At 35.3% G+C, this 15,376-nt stretch overlaps 1 protein-coding gene across 1 annotated transcript in view; it reads right to left on the bottom strand.

The window, feature by feature from the left end:
- KATNAL1 (katanin catalytic subunit A1 like 1) overlaps nucleotides 1-14,456 on the bottom strand; it is a gene marked incomplete at both ends in the record, with an annotated part of 48,436 nt that extends 33,980 nt beyond the window's left edge. The window contains 2 exons of the mRNA XM_079721555.1: nucleotides 12,324-12,484; nucleotides 14,295-14,456. Coding sequence (XP_079577681.1) covers nucleotides 12,324-12,484; nucleotides 14,295-14,456 — 323 coding nt within the window. The remainder of the gene's footprint in view (nucleotides 1-12,323; nucleotides 12,485-14,294) is intronic.
- Nucleotides 14,457-15,376: the final 920 nt, after the last annotated feature.

Raw genomic sequence — 15,376 nt, 5'->3', positions numbered from 1 at the left:
AAGAGACTTTATGAGTAGGGTTGCACAGCATCGTCAGCCTCTGCCCCAATGGTCAAACACAGGCAGACACCCTGCTAGCTTACAGCATTTCAAATATAGAGAATAACTGGAGATCTGCAGATAAAAGAGTAGCATGTCTACACTGAGCTCAGTTCTCCTACTGGAGGATATTTCCCCGCAGGAATGGGAAGAAAGATGCCTTACCCTATCATATGCAAATAAGCCTGACTTCCTCCAAAAGCCAATACTCCCTTTCTAAGCAATATTAAATATCAATATTATATGTACATGTTTTTACAGCACTGCTTGTAATAGTAAACACCTGGAAACAACCCAAAGGTCCAGTATCAGAATAGATGCATAAATTATTATACATTCACATAATGGGATACTATATTCACGTGAACATGAATTACAGCCACATGCAGTAATAATAGATCAATCTCAGGACCACAATGCTGAGTGAAAAAGTAAGTTCAAAGAACACATACAGTATGATTCTAAGCAAAACAGGATACTGTGTGGAGATTAAAATGTATGTGCTAAAAGTAGAAAGAAAGGCAAAGGAATGATAAACCTCAAATCCAGGACAGTGGCTAACTCTGAAAGAGGAGGGAAAGGAACAGGACACAGAGGAGCTCACAGGGGGCCTTCAAGGTAATGCTAATGTTCTTTATCTTAAACTCCACGGTGGGTACATAGATCCTACTGTATTATAACTCCTTATTCCTTACATAAATTTTATTATTCATATTATTTACTTGGTAGTTAATAAACTTTAAATATGATGATATAACAACACCACTAATTAAATTATTTGAGCACCTAAAAAAATGAAATTATAGGGTTGCTACAAAGTTGTTGGCATGTTCTAGAAACACACATGTGGTGGTGATGTGGGCTCAGAGTACACACCCTCAGTTGAACCTGCTGTATTACTGCCTGGCAGATCTCCATAAAAGATTGGGCAACAGAAATAGAACTGTCTGTCAGACAGCACCACTCATCCAGGATTCCAGAAGTCAAAGGGAAAGAGACCTCTTCTGAAGATGCCTTCATTCCACACCATATTTAGAAACAGGGTCAAAGATACTATCACAATTTTCTCCAATTGCTATACAAGCACCTTCTTAAGATTCCCATCTATTCAGCTTTTTCTATTTCTTCCAGCTTTCTGTTTCATGATTATTCTAAATTCTTTGGTTATATCTGTTTGTTCATACATTGTTAGAGTTCTAGTATTAGAATAAGAAATTTGGAACAGGTCCTATATATGCCCAAGAACATAAATCAAATTACTGAAACTTCTGGAAAAGGAAGGAAAATAATCTTACTTTGCTATGACATTAGTCTATATGAATTAAACAGGAAAATACATACCTCTCTATAGCTAATGGAAAAAAACATGAGTTCCAAGTAGTTCATACTGATAGTTTTACTATAAGGACTTGGAGTCAATATATGAGACTTTGAGTCCAAGAGAAATTGTTTGGTAAGAAATCAGGAGGCAAGAAAACAAAGCTTAAACAGAAATTAGAGGACTTGTTATTTGAAATTAATAATTAAGAATTTTAATGTCCACTCTCATCAAATATATGACTGCTATTTTTTCAAATCAGAAAATATATGTTTATCTAATAAGGACAGGAACTATACTGGCTGTTGACATAAAAATGTTGCAAACACTATTCCTCCCTTCACAGAGAAACAGCATGGTGATCCGGAGTTAGCATTAGATTTAGAATCCTAAACCCTGGGTGCCTTCCTACTCCCAGGTCCACCAATTACTGATTATATGAGTGTATCACTTAACATCTACAAACCTCATACTCTTCCTCTGTAAATGGGGATGATTAATACTTAACAGAATTTTTTAAATCTATTTTTCATTGAGGTATACCATATATTCAGTAAAATGTACATATATTAGGTATACAACTCAATAAATTTTGGTACTGTATAACCACCTGTAGAACAAAGAGCATTTCCCAATACCCCAGAAAGTTTTATTCATGGCCCCTGTTAGTAAATATCAGCTGGTAAAGGTAACCACTATTTTGACCTTCCTATCATAGATTAGGTTTGCCTGTTCTAGTTTCACAAAATGGAATCCTATAGTACATACTCTTTCAACATTACCTGTGAAATTCATCCATGTTCCTGTATATAGCCGTTTATCTTTCTTCACTGCTCTGGAGTATTCTATTGCATAAATATACAACTTATCAATTCTGTGAATGGACACCTGAGCTGTTTTCTGTTTGAGGTTTATTATTAAAGCCTCTATGAATATGGGAATTATGCTCATGGTAAACAGAAGCATTCATTTCTTTGGGATCTGTACCCAGGAGCAGAATAGCTGCATCATAAAGTGTATGTAAGATTAGCTTTAGTAAATATAGCCAATGGTATTCCAGAGTAGTGATGCCATTCTACACTCCCATCAGCCATGTACGAGAGTGCCAGTTGTCCCACCCTAGTCATTCGGGGGGGGGGCGTGTAATGGTGTCTCACTGTGGTTCTACCTTGCCTTTCTTGAATGGCTACAGATGTTAAACACCTTTTCAACAAGATGCTTATTAGCCATGTGAATATCTTCTTTTGTATAGTATCTGTTCCAGTCTTTAGTCCATTTTTTTTCAACTGGGTTGCCTGACTTTTTCTTATTGATTTATTGATTGTTGTTCTTTATATATTCTGGATACAAGTCCTTTGTCATACATATGCATTGCAAACATCTTCTACCAGTATATGGCTTTCCTTTTTTTTTTTTACTGCCTTTCTACCAGTATATGGCTTGTCTTAATGGTGTATCTCTTGATGAAAAGAAGTTCATAATTTTAGAATTCTGACTTACTGATCTTTTATCTTTAATGCTTTATTGTCCAGTTTAATAAATCTTTGCTATCCCAAGAAGATGGTAATATCCCTTCCATGTTTTCTTCTGGAAGTTTTATTTTATTACCGTTTTACATTTTAGGTAGTGATCTATTTCAAATTAGTTTTTCTATATGATGTGAGGTAAGGGGTCAAGATTTTCCTCACCACATGGACATTCAATTAACCCAGAAGCATTTACTGACAAGATCCACCTTTCCCTACTGAATTGCAGTGGTGCCTCTTCATAAATCAAGTGACTCCATAGAATCTAACCTTTAATAAGTTCCAGTTCTAAAAAGAACTTTAGAAATTTTAATTATTTGCTATCAGAAAGTTATAAACAAATATTTTAGTATGATATATTCCAGAGTCTGTTCAAAATATTAATTTTTCAACAAATACCTGAACTTTTGATGAATGCAAGATACTACGCTACGTAATAGAAAAGGCTTTTTGTATACTGGGTTAAGTCTTCCCTCACTATCTAACAAACAAATCAATCACACTCAGAAACACATGGAGTACTATAAGCCATGCTGATACGAGTTGTTTTATATCCTCAAGGGTACTTTTTGTGCAAAACATCTCTTCAAAGGTTTACTTTGATTTTTTAAATATTCAATTTATTAAAGTTAAAACTGCAAAAATTCAGTTAGTCCTTAAAGCTTTTAGATTCACTTACAAATCTTCTTCTATGTACAAGAGTAGCAGATTTTAGAAGTCACTTTTTTTTTTTTTTTTTTTTGCGGTATGTGGGCCTCTCATTGTTGTGGCCTCTCCCGTTGCGAAGCACAGGCTCCGGACGCGCAGGCTCAGCAGCCATGGCTCACGGGCCCAGCTGCTCCGCGGCATGTGGGATCTTCCCAGACCGGGGCACGAACCCGTGTCCCCTGCATCGGCAGGCGGACTCTCAACCACTGCGCCACCAGGGAAGCCCAGAAGTCACTTTTAAGAGGCTTTTGAATAATGTTTGATGCCATTTACAAACCTGGCTAATTAAATGCCACTAAAATTTTTAACATACGTTTATAAATGTAATATATTTTATTTCCTTCTTAGTTCTTCAACTGTCTTACTTAACACAGCATAACTTACATATAAATACTTTCATAAACTTAGTAAGTTAAACTGATAAATGAGGTAAGCCTAATTTCTCCTAAATGTTCCCCAAAAGTACTTAACATAAATTTTCATGTAAAGTCACAGATCTAAATTATTCCATAATACACTTAAAATTGGAATTGCATGTTTATCACCCTCATTACCATATTGTCTTAAATTACAAGTACATAAAAATAATCAATAAATATGTACATATCCCTTAACAAAAAATACTACTATTACAGTTTTGAGTCTCTTAGACATTTCTACTCTTAATTTGAAATGTCACTGGAGTTGAAAGATGCTTACCCACTACAGAAGACAATTATCCAAGTTAACCAAGGTAATATTTAGCCAAAAATTTCAGCTGGTATGAGATCGGAGCTGCAGACATACTTCTCACACCAAATATTATACAGTCCCATTTAGTATCACGGGGGCTGCCCTCTTAGCATTTTGATGCTACCCACAACTAGGTATTTCAGCAAGAACAGGGGCGAGATTCTTGTCAGAGACTCTGATGGGACATACTAATCGTTATTTAAAGTTGCTAAGCCAGTCATTCTATCACTTCTAAGGTAGGGGAAGGGGATGATAACATTACTAATTATTTCATCTAATGGTAGAATGCCACTACTCCCAGGCAGGTTGATTATTTACTTTTACCTTGCTCTTCTTTGGATCTAAAGATAGGCCCTTGCCTTTTCCATTTAACTCTAAAGACCTTTGAACTTGAAAAGCTTAAAATATTTAATTTATCTTATGTCTAACTCTAAAGACCTTAAAACTAGATGGACAATGGCATTCTTTCAGAGTATAGGGACTACACAACTTTTACAGATTGTATTAAAATACTATCAGTTGAACTTTAAATATCTCATAGTTCTTTGTCTAGTTTATAGTCAAGTTCTGAAAATATTCTACTGATTTTCAAAACACTGTAATACAAAAAAATATGATATAGTCCATGCATTCAAGAAGCTTATAGTTTAGCTAAAAATATATACATATTTTATGTATTATATTGGACATCCCTTTCTATCCACATATAAATCCTGCAACTAAAGCCTTGCTGAAGAAGAGTTCCCAACTAAACTATAAATAAAAGTCCTCAAAAACAACAAACTGGAGCATAAGACCCTCAAGAACTTATGATAAATATATAGATACAGTTTATCTCTAATGAATTGAATTTTTTATCTTTCAGTTTTCTTTTCTGTAACATTAAAAAAAATTCTGGATAAAATGTAACAAATATCCTGTTTATACATAGGTGATCTTACCAGAAGATAAGAGAAATACCTAACAGCCAAAATATAAATAAAATACAGCTGACGGCATGGCAGTCCTTGAGGGTTTCCAGGTCTCAGCCACCTAAGGGCTTGAGATTTACTGAGCACAAAGTGAGGCCTGAGACAAGGCCTGAGGCCTACAAATGTCAAAGCTGAACTGAGACTGGCAAGTGAAGCCAGGACGCTCAAAGGGCAGACTTTAAACACGCACATGGAAGAAACAAGTACGTCTGTCCATCTGAGCCTATGTTCTATCTGTGTGGAGTAAGGTACAAGTCTCCCCTAGAAACAGTAACCAGGGCCTGCACTCCTGTGGTTTGGGATTTGGTTTTACACTCCGTTAAGTGAAGAAATTTACCTAAAAGTGGTCCAGGCGGGTGACATCCTGAAGGCACCTGGCTGAACCCAACACAGACCCTCTGAGGAGTGACATCCCCCTAAACAAGCCACACATTAGAATGACTCAAACCTTGAAGGGACATTCTCAACTTTACCACAAACAAGAGCCACCAGAAATAACCAAAAGGATAAGGCTCCAAATAACTTCTGATAATAGAACTATCAGTTATGAACTATAAAAATGAATGTTTAAAATGGTTAAAAGCATAAAAAAGAATTTGAAACAAAAGAAACACAAGTCTTAAGTAGTGTTAAATAAAAATAAATCCATATTCAGATCATCTGTAGTGAAACCATTTAACACCAAGACAAAAAATAAAATCATAAAAACAATGAGAGAGAAAAGAGAAGTTATCTACAAACAACAATTAGTCTGCTCATGCAAACCAGAAGGCACAATCCTCCTATCACTAATGTCATCTGCAAAGCATAGAGAGAGTGGGGCTGGATATAAGGAGCTGAAGCGAATACAGAACGAGCAGGGGGACAGCACTAGGGAACAAGAGGAGGAGATAAGAGAGGAAGGGGCCACAGTTAGAAAAAAAGAAACAAGAGGAAGGAAAAAAGAACAGTACAGTGTGAACAGAAGCCAAAAGAGGCGCATTCCAAAGAAGAAAGATGGTAAACACTATCAACTGTTACCAAAGTGAAATACCTTAACTCTTGAGAATCTGGCATTCCATTTTAAATTAGGAAGCTGTCTTCAAGAAGTCAGTCCCATACTGCAATGAATAGAGATCCAGGCTTTCTACTCACTAAGGAAAGAGAAGCAGTGAAAGGCAACAGGGAGCGTACACACCACGGCAGTTTGCCAGAGGAAAGGAGAAGGGAGGAAACAGTGGTCAAGGGCAGCAAGGCGAAGACTGCTTTCAAGAAAAACAAAACGGATGTGTTACGATTTCATTCGGACTTACCACTATCTTGTTCCCATTCCTTAGTTTATCTCTAATGAATTAAAATTTCTATCTTTCAGCTGTCTTTTCTGTAATATATTAAAAAAAACAATAGAAATACCAAGTTTTTAGGTACTCATTGCAATAAATACCTAGAATTCCAAAATAAGATTTCAAATGAATGACTACTGAGTTCTGCAAAATAAGACAAATGCTTCCTAGAAAATTTACATAAAAGAAATAAAATAGCCAAATGGAATGGACGTCCCCTCTTGGGACACTTTAGGTGAGAATCTAAACCCTGGAAAACACCTGCACCCCGCCCTCACTCTCAGATGATCTTGCTTGCTTTTCTTCCCTCATCAAAATAATCAGGAGAGAACTTCCACAAGCGCTCACCTCCACATCGGCCTCCACATCTGCGTCCACAGCCTTTATAACTAACTGCCTCCCCTCCAGCGACTCTGAATCAGCTTTCCTGCACCCGCCCCACCTGTACACTGCATTGTGCCTCCTCTTGTCTACTCAGGGACATTGCTCCAGCAGTGCCTCTTTCTCCCAGGCATCGTCAATCTTCCCCTTTCTGTTGCAGCATTCTTATCAGCATACAAAAGTCTCTGAAACAACAACAAATTTTGATTCCACTTCCCCAACTACCACTCAATTTCCATGCTCCCCTTTTCAACAAGACTCGCTGAAAGAACGGCACGCATTCACTGTTTTCAATTCCTCTCTTCCCGTTCTCTGAGCCCACTCCGTTATTCTCCACCATTCCACCAAAACCACTCATCATGGTCACCAGTGAGCTCCATGTTGCTAAATCCAATCCAATTCTCAATCCTTATCTTACTTAATCTACATGCAGCATTTGATAAAGTTGCTTAGAATCTTTAAGCTTCAATTTCTTCTAAAAAAAATAGGGATGATATTAATAGTACCTATTTTAGAGGGTGGTTGTGAAGATCAAGAAAAAAACCATGTAGAGAGTCTATTAGCATAGTACCTGGTTCACAGTTAAAAACGACTCAATAAATGTCAATGATTATGGTTAATCAGCGCTGCTACCTAATTCTTCCCATAGTCTAAATATAGAGTCCACCCCACACTCCAGAAACAGAACTCTGGAGGAGAATATGACTCCAGAGTGTTTAGAAATAAGTATAATCTCAACCTGCCAATCATACTCAGCAATAACCTACTCTACCATATGAAGAATGACCTTAAAAGTTCTTTCTTAAAATTCCATACTTGCTGAGGATTCCTAAGTAACTACTACTAATCCCAATCTCTCTTAAACTCTGGTTCTCATTTCCAATTCCTATTCAACAGCTTCCTCTAGATATTTAATTACCTGCACCAATTCTCTCATTCTCTTATCTCATTAATCACCAAATCCAGTCCATTCTACCTCAGTAATGGCTCTCACACCCATTTTACAAGACTGTAAGCTCAGGAAGGCAGGGACTGTGTCTGTTTCTGCATCCCACCGTATCCCCACCATAGTACTGGCACCCAGCATAGTACTTGGTATACAATAGGTGCCAGCATCCAAGGTTAAGCTTTCCAGAATGTCTGGATTATTTTTCTGATGGTTTCTTGAGGCCAAGCTCTGTGCTGGGTTTTTTTTATTACCTTTATACTTTCCACAGGGCCCAAAATAAAGTTGAGTATATGATGAATGCTCATAAAATATACGTTGGATAGGGCAATAATAGTGTTTTTCTTCCTAAGACTTTAAAACAATTTTACAAAACAATCTCATCATGATGTACATTTTACAGAGGTGAAAAGTGAGGCACAGAGAAGTGAAATTAACCTGGAGGACCGCTCAATTAGTGGTGGAACTGATACAAAAGCTTGTTCTCCTACCTCCCAATCCCGGGAAAATTTCCCAGAGCCTGGGTGAGATACCAGTAAGGATGAGATGGCAGTTTACTATCTATCGGTACTTGACCTTGACCTTAACTGATCTTTTTCCAGTGCAAACTGGGATTTAATATGCAAGCAGTTACTTCATCTATTAGGGTACCCAAAGAAAACATAAAGCAACCATTTTAATACCAAGTCAACAAGAATTTCCTCCTTGCTGAAATGCTACAGAATAGCACAAATTTGATAAAAATCAATCATCCTATCTATCTGTATACAGAAACACTCTATGCCATTTCCCTTGGCTCCAGATGAAATAACGTTAGAGAGCCTATCAGAGTTCTCTTTTTCAACCTGTATGGAATAAGCCAAATGATTATTTTCAGGCTTGTGTATCCTGTTGCCACTGCCATATCTCCCAAAAGATGTAACTTTAAAAGACCTAACACATTTATTTTTTAAGTTGAATAAAGAATACTTTATTGAATATAATCTATGTCAAATACTGTTCCAATACAGAAAATCTTAGTTTCATGGCCTCAGGTCTCACCAGGAGAGATCATTTTTAAATGGCCTCATTAAAGAGAATGTGGTTAATAAACTTACATGGAAAATATTATAAAATAATTTAATTAATACAAGATACCTTTTAACTTAGGACACTAAGAATGATCTGGAGGCTTCATCTCTTTGGAGTTTAATTCTCATATTGACAGAACCTCCCATTATAATCCTACTTTTGTAGCTCAATTTCCTCATACTTAAGGCAATAAATCTAATTCACTTTAAAAGGTTGTTCTGATTTATCCAAGCAGCTGCTGGTAAACAGGATCATGATTAAACCCAGAGGACACATGACATATAAGGTATAACTTCGAACAATGTGGCAAACCACCACGGAAAACCACCAGTGGTAATGGACATTACCTCACTGTGCCGTAACAGGGAGAGAGGAGAAGTTTTGTGTAAAGTCCATGAGGTGAAAAGGCAGACCCACAAGCAGGGCTACCAAATTAGTGGCTAACAATAAACCCAACAGATGCGTCCTGGAAACATTTTGTACAAAACAAGGTAAATTATACTTTCCAACTGGCCTACGCTGCAATTTCAGGGTGGTATTCTCAAAGAGAAATGTTTTTAATTACATTATTTATTTCATCAAGCATTTTCAGCTTCTTTATTCTCCTACCACCTCTAGTGAGAATTTAATCAAGTGGTTAACAGAACTATATATTATATATTAGGATATATAGATAAATATCAAAATAGACCCATAGATACCACCAAGTATGTGTAGCCAAGTAACATGGCAGAGTGGGTATAAATAAGACTCCTGAAGTTGAGGAGATCTGGGTTCAAATCCTGGCTCTGCCACTTTCTTGTTCAGATGACTTTGGGAAAATAACAAATTTTGTAAGCTTCAATTTCCTCAGCTTCATACGATTTATTCATAACAATAGATCAGCAATAGTAATATGGGTACACAATACAAGTAGCTACTTCAGAGGATCACTGTAGGTTTAAATAAGATAGTGCTTGTAAAACATAAATTGACAGATAACTAGGTATCATGCTCTTCCTAAAAATGATTGCCCACTTCATGAGACTTGGACATTTAAAAATCCATATTCTCTCTGCCAGAGTTATTCAAAATGTTTCAGAAAACTAATGATTTATATAGAATGTACAGGAAGGAAAAAAAATTCCTTAAGGAATTTTACAAATGAGGCTATGTCATTTTAAAAATTCTGTTATATTTATCTGAAAGAATGCTGTAGTCTTTTATTTCAGAGTTGATGATTCACTTATTACATGCCAGTTACTGTCCTAAACATTAAATTTTCTTAATTAATTCCATGAGGTAGACATCCCCATTTTACAGACAGTGAAGCTAATGTTTAGAGGTTAAATAACTTGCACAAGGTCATAAAGCAAAGAGGTGTCAGAAGTAGAATTCAAACTCAGATCTCGTGGGCTCCAGTCAATTGTCTTCCCATTACACCAAGAATACCTAAGGACTATATCCACTTTTCACTATCTCTAGGTGGAAATTTTATTACTTTTGTTTTATACGACCTGTAGAAGAAACAAAATTATAAAAGGAAAAAATTATACAATTTTAACCTCCCATAACTTTTAACCCTAAACTTACAATCTTAATATTTGCTTATTCTATCAGCTCATGCACACATTCTGTGCTACAAACCTGTGTAAAGTTTACTTCATTAACATCTGCCTTACATAGGTATCACTATGATGTTATTACTTGGTGAAGGATCTGTGGATTTGCTTATGTAAAGATTTTATTCTTAAAGTTTAAAACTGCTAATCCCATGATACTACTCAAGGTATTAAACAGAATTCCTTCACTAGTAGAACCCTGTGGAGTTGTTGGGTGTTTTTCCATTGTTGTTGATGATATATGTGGAAATGGGAATCTTTTTTCCCCAGGCAATATACAGTCTTAGATTTGCTTTTATTAAGGATTTCTGATCCACAGAGGAAAAAAAAAATACACACAATGGTTACACACAAGGGAAACTTTTAAAAAAATTTAGTGTGGAGGAAGGAGGTTTGGAGAAACATATTCTGGTCCATTCATCTTCCACTTTCATTGAGAATAACGATTAAAACACAAGTATAAAAATAAGTCAGATCTGTGCTATGGGCAGTTAAAGGAGGCCAAAGAAAAAGAAATAATTGCGCTGGTGTTTCTCTAATGAGGAGAAGTTTTCAGGAAAGTGTTCATCAATGGGAAAATGCCAGCCACACTTTCTATTCAGTCTGAGCCACAGATATTAGATATTAGAGTTATTATCTGTGGCCACTGCCTTCTGAAATACATCATGGTGCTCTAGCAATTACGAACAGGTACTTCCTATGCTGAAAGTTATTCCCAGGACCAGATGGCTTCACTGGCGAATTCTACCAAACATTGAAAAAAGAATTAATGCCAATCCTTCTTAAACTCTTCCAAAAAACTGAGGAAGAGGGAACACTTCCAAACTCATTTTATGAAGCCAGCATTACTCTGATACCAAAGCCAGATAAGGACACGATGAGAAAAGAAAACTATAGACCAATATCCTCAATGAATACAGAGGCAAAAATTCTCAACAGAATATTAGCAAACCAAATTCAAATACAACATGACCAAGTGGGATTTGTCCTTGGGATGCCAGGGTGGTTCAACATATACAAATCAATAAATATGATACACTACATCAACAGAATAAAAGATAAAAATCATACTATCATCTCGATAGATGAAGAAAAGCATTTGACAAAATACGACATCCTTTCATGATAAAAACCCTCAACAAATTGAAGGAACATACCTCAGCGTGATAAAGGCCATATGCAACAACAGCTAACATTATACTCAACACTGAAAAATTGAAAGTTTCTCTTCTTGAACAGCAACAAGATAAGAATGCCCACACTCTCATCACTCTTATTCAGCATAATACTGGAAGTCCTAGCTAGAGTAATTAGGCAAAACAAAGAAATAAAAGGCATCCAAATTGGAAAGGAATAAGTCTTTTAAAGCAAAAAAGCTCTGATGCTGACATTATGAAATCTAAAAGAACTCGCTTAACTGATATATTTATCAGTTAAACTAAAATTTAGGACTAGCAGTAGATTTCTATTGTTTTGATTACAGTAGTAAAACATTCCAAAAGCAAGATAGATGACAAATGATACACTTCTGTTCTTTATCAAATACAAACCCTGTAAACACACATGTGTGAAAATTATAGATACGTATTAAATTTACATGCCCCCCCAAACAGTTTTTCATACTTTGTTCAAATAAAGCTTTACTCTCTTCACTCTGAATATCAATTAACTATAGAAGTACCTAAAGAGAATATAAAGTCCCATTTACCTGTGCTCTGCAGGTACAGGGGGCGGCCAAACAGCAGGATCTCTAAATGGTTCATCTTGACAGGACACAGGGAAATCTGGGGGCTTGTCGATTTTAAAACTTTCCAAAGTGCTGACAATACTTTTAACTTGTTCATATTCTTCCAATAATTCCTGCCGAACCTTAAAAAAATAGCCTTTATGCTACAAAATATTTATATAAATTGCAAATAACAAATTGCTATAGAATTCTAGTTTTCTTAATGTCGTTCAAAGTATGCAAAATGAGTAATTAAAACATAGTTTTAAAAGACAACTATTTAAAGTTACATAGGAGGCCAGGAATTGGTTTGAAGACGTACGTTTAATATATATCTTTTCTTAGTGCAAGTCGTTATATATCTTTCATGAAGAAATTCTTTCTACCAAAGAATGTGATGACCATTAAGACAATTTAAAACAAGCAACTAAGTTAGTAAGAAGTTAACCATTCCCAGAAATCCATAATGTTATGCTAAATACTTTTAATATATTTGTAAATAGCTTCCTCAAAAATTCTCAGCCAAATGCTGATAGGAAATCAGCATTTCCTATCCCCAATATCACAAAATACGAAATGCCTGTCGTGAGCATCTGAAAGCCTGAAGTGGTGTAATATTGATACTAAGAACTACCCATTTCCAATTTAAATTCTACCTCACCAAAGTCTGAGTTCTTTTCCCCTTGTTTAAAATCTTTCAAGTCCTGGCTAAAGTTTATTTTGAGCTCAAAGGCAAGATTTTTCCCACACTTAAAAAACTTCATTGAGCACCAACTATGTGGAAATTCTCATGTTTTCAAACTTTGAGCCCAAACTAATTTTCAAAGACAAGCAGATAATAGATTGAAAATTACATTTATAAATTAATTTTAACAATTTTAATTTTCTTAACCAGAAAGCACACTTTCCTATAAAGCAGAGCATAAGAAACTTTCCCTTAACTTTATCTCAAATAATATATAGAAAGGAACATATAAAGGAGTCACAGAACCAAAGAAAAATCTAAATTCAACTAATATATGCAATTATATGCTACACTTAGAGAAATGAAATTTCAGAACCTAGTGGAAAGAAACACAGTAGAAGCACCAGAACAGAAATGGTCACTATTTAACACAATTAAGAACAGGTCAAAAATATTTCCATGCTAGATTAATAAACAACTCTTGCCTGGGGCTAGGATGCAGGATAGAACACAACTAAAAATTTCAACTTGAGTTAAAGCGAGTGTATTGTTCTCACTCAACATAATTTGGTTAACACTTAAGTTGGAAAATAAGCCAAATTTACCCTGAAAACTTAGTAAAACATCAATTTCTGACCAGTGGAAAACTTAAAAGAAACACTTGAAAGGCATTGGCACATAAATGAAACTTCAAAGAAATGCCTGACTTTGTACTTTTAATTTTAAAAGGATTTTAAGTTTTAAGAGTAAGTGGGAAAATTCTAATTCAAGTTTTTATTAACTGTAATATTATATAACCAAGTTGTATAGTCAAGAGACACAGCAAATATATTAGTGTTTTTTATTAGATTACTGACTCCTTTGTATTTATAAGGAGTCTTTCAAAAGAAGAGGAAATCTTCTTAAAGGAAAAGTTTTATGAAATGAGTCAAAATTACATGTAAAATGAAAGAGGAAAGGGCAAGTAGAAATACCTTATTTCAAAAATTTGTAATCACACACAATTAGTCAACTCATCAGGAAAAAGAATTAGAAGTAGATTCAATTTGAATTAAATACCTTCAAAATATGTCTCATAAAATATATTATCAAAAGTATATAAAATATTAACTGGGAAAGAAAATTATTCAGAGTACATTTTCAATATATTTCAGTATTCAGACAAATAAGAGCTATTTACAAAAATCTCAAGCTAATTTTCTAACTCTTATCTTTCAAGTGTAACAGACCACTGCCCTCATTCACTGAGTACTTGAACGTGATCTTACCTGCTGCCATTTGCCTTTGACAGCTGGGTCTCTGACTGACTGGCAATGTCTCTGAATCTGCTGTATCACCCCCTGGTAATATACCATTGATGAGTCATAATTTCCAAGAAGTGCATATTCTCTTCCTTTCTTTGCATTGTCACAAATCTCAGCCAAATTCATCTTTCAGAGACCTAAACATAAAATATGACTTTTTATTAAGTTTTCAAGTACTGACTTTAAAGCATTTCTTATTATGATTTAAAAGATCTGCTTAAAACTACTTTGAAAGTCAAAATGGTTCTCTCACTCTTTGAGGTTATCTGAACGCATCTTATAATAGTGAACAAAATTCCCAATTTTGGAAATACAAAGGAGATCACAAATGAACACACAAAGAGATAGTAAGGAGACAAATTACACAGCTCTGAAGTATCGATTTATGTTACAGGTACAAAAATTAGACACTAGTTCTCCTTGCTCATTTATAATTACTACAAGCTGCAATAATAGTAAAGATGAACTTGTTTTATTTTAGTCCACTTATTCTTAACAATGTAAAAATAAATATATGAATATCTCACATTTTCCAATGACATCAATTAAAACTGCAGAAACTATTTCTCACTAAAACTATTTGGCCCCAAGAACAAAAAGTTAAGGAACTTTTTGACTTAAAGAACACATTTTAAAAGAACAGCCTATAGTTGTCCATGCATCGTTTGTATACATTTAATTGTTCCATACAATTTAAATCTAAGCAAAAACCTGTGAATTAAACTACCTGAGCTCTTTTTGCTCCTCATGTTGTAATCTTCTATGACCTTGTCATTTGTAGCTTTTTGTCTGTGCAAATAACTATCAATAATCTTTCCCCTTCTATAAGATGCTAGGAAAAAATATCATCTGAACCTCTGGTTTCCGCCAAAGCCCTCCAGCCCAGTAATTCTGGCTTTTCTTCCAGGCTTCTCTAAAGTCTCCCAAGATCATCCAAGGCTTCTAAGCAAAGGTGCTTTCCACCAAAAACTACAAAGAGTAGGAAGTCCAGAGATACAGGAGAATGACATCTTGGGAAAGAGTCCAAATTGACCTACTCTTATTTC

Source organism: Hyperoodon ampullatus (genome assembly GCF_949752795.1).
Source record: "Hyperoodon ampullatus genome assembly, chromosome: 16".
NCBI lineage: Eukaryota > Metazoa > Chordata > Mammalia > Artiodactyla > Ziphiidae > Hyperoodon > Hyperoodon ampullatus.
The sequence above is the reverse complement of the archived record's forward strand: the minus strand, read 5'-3'. Positions and strand labels throughout refer to the sequence as shown.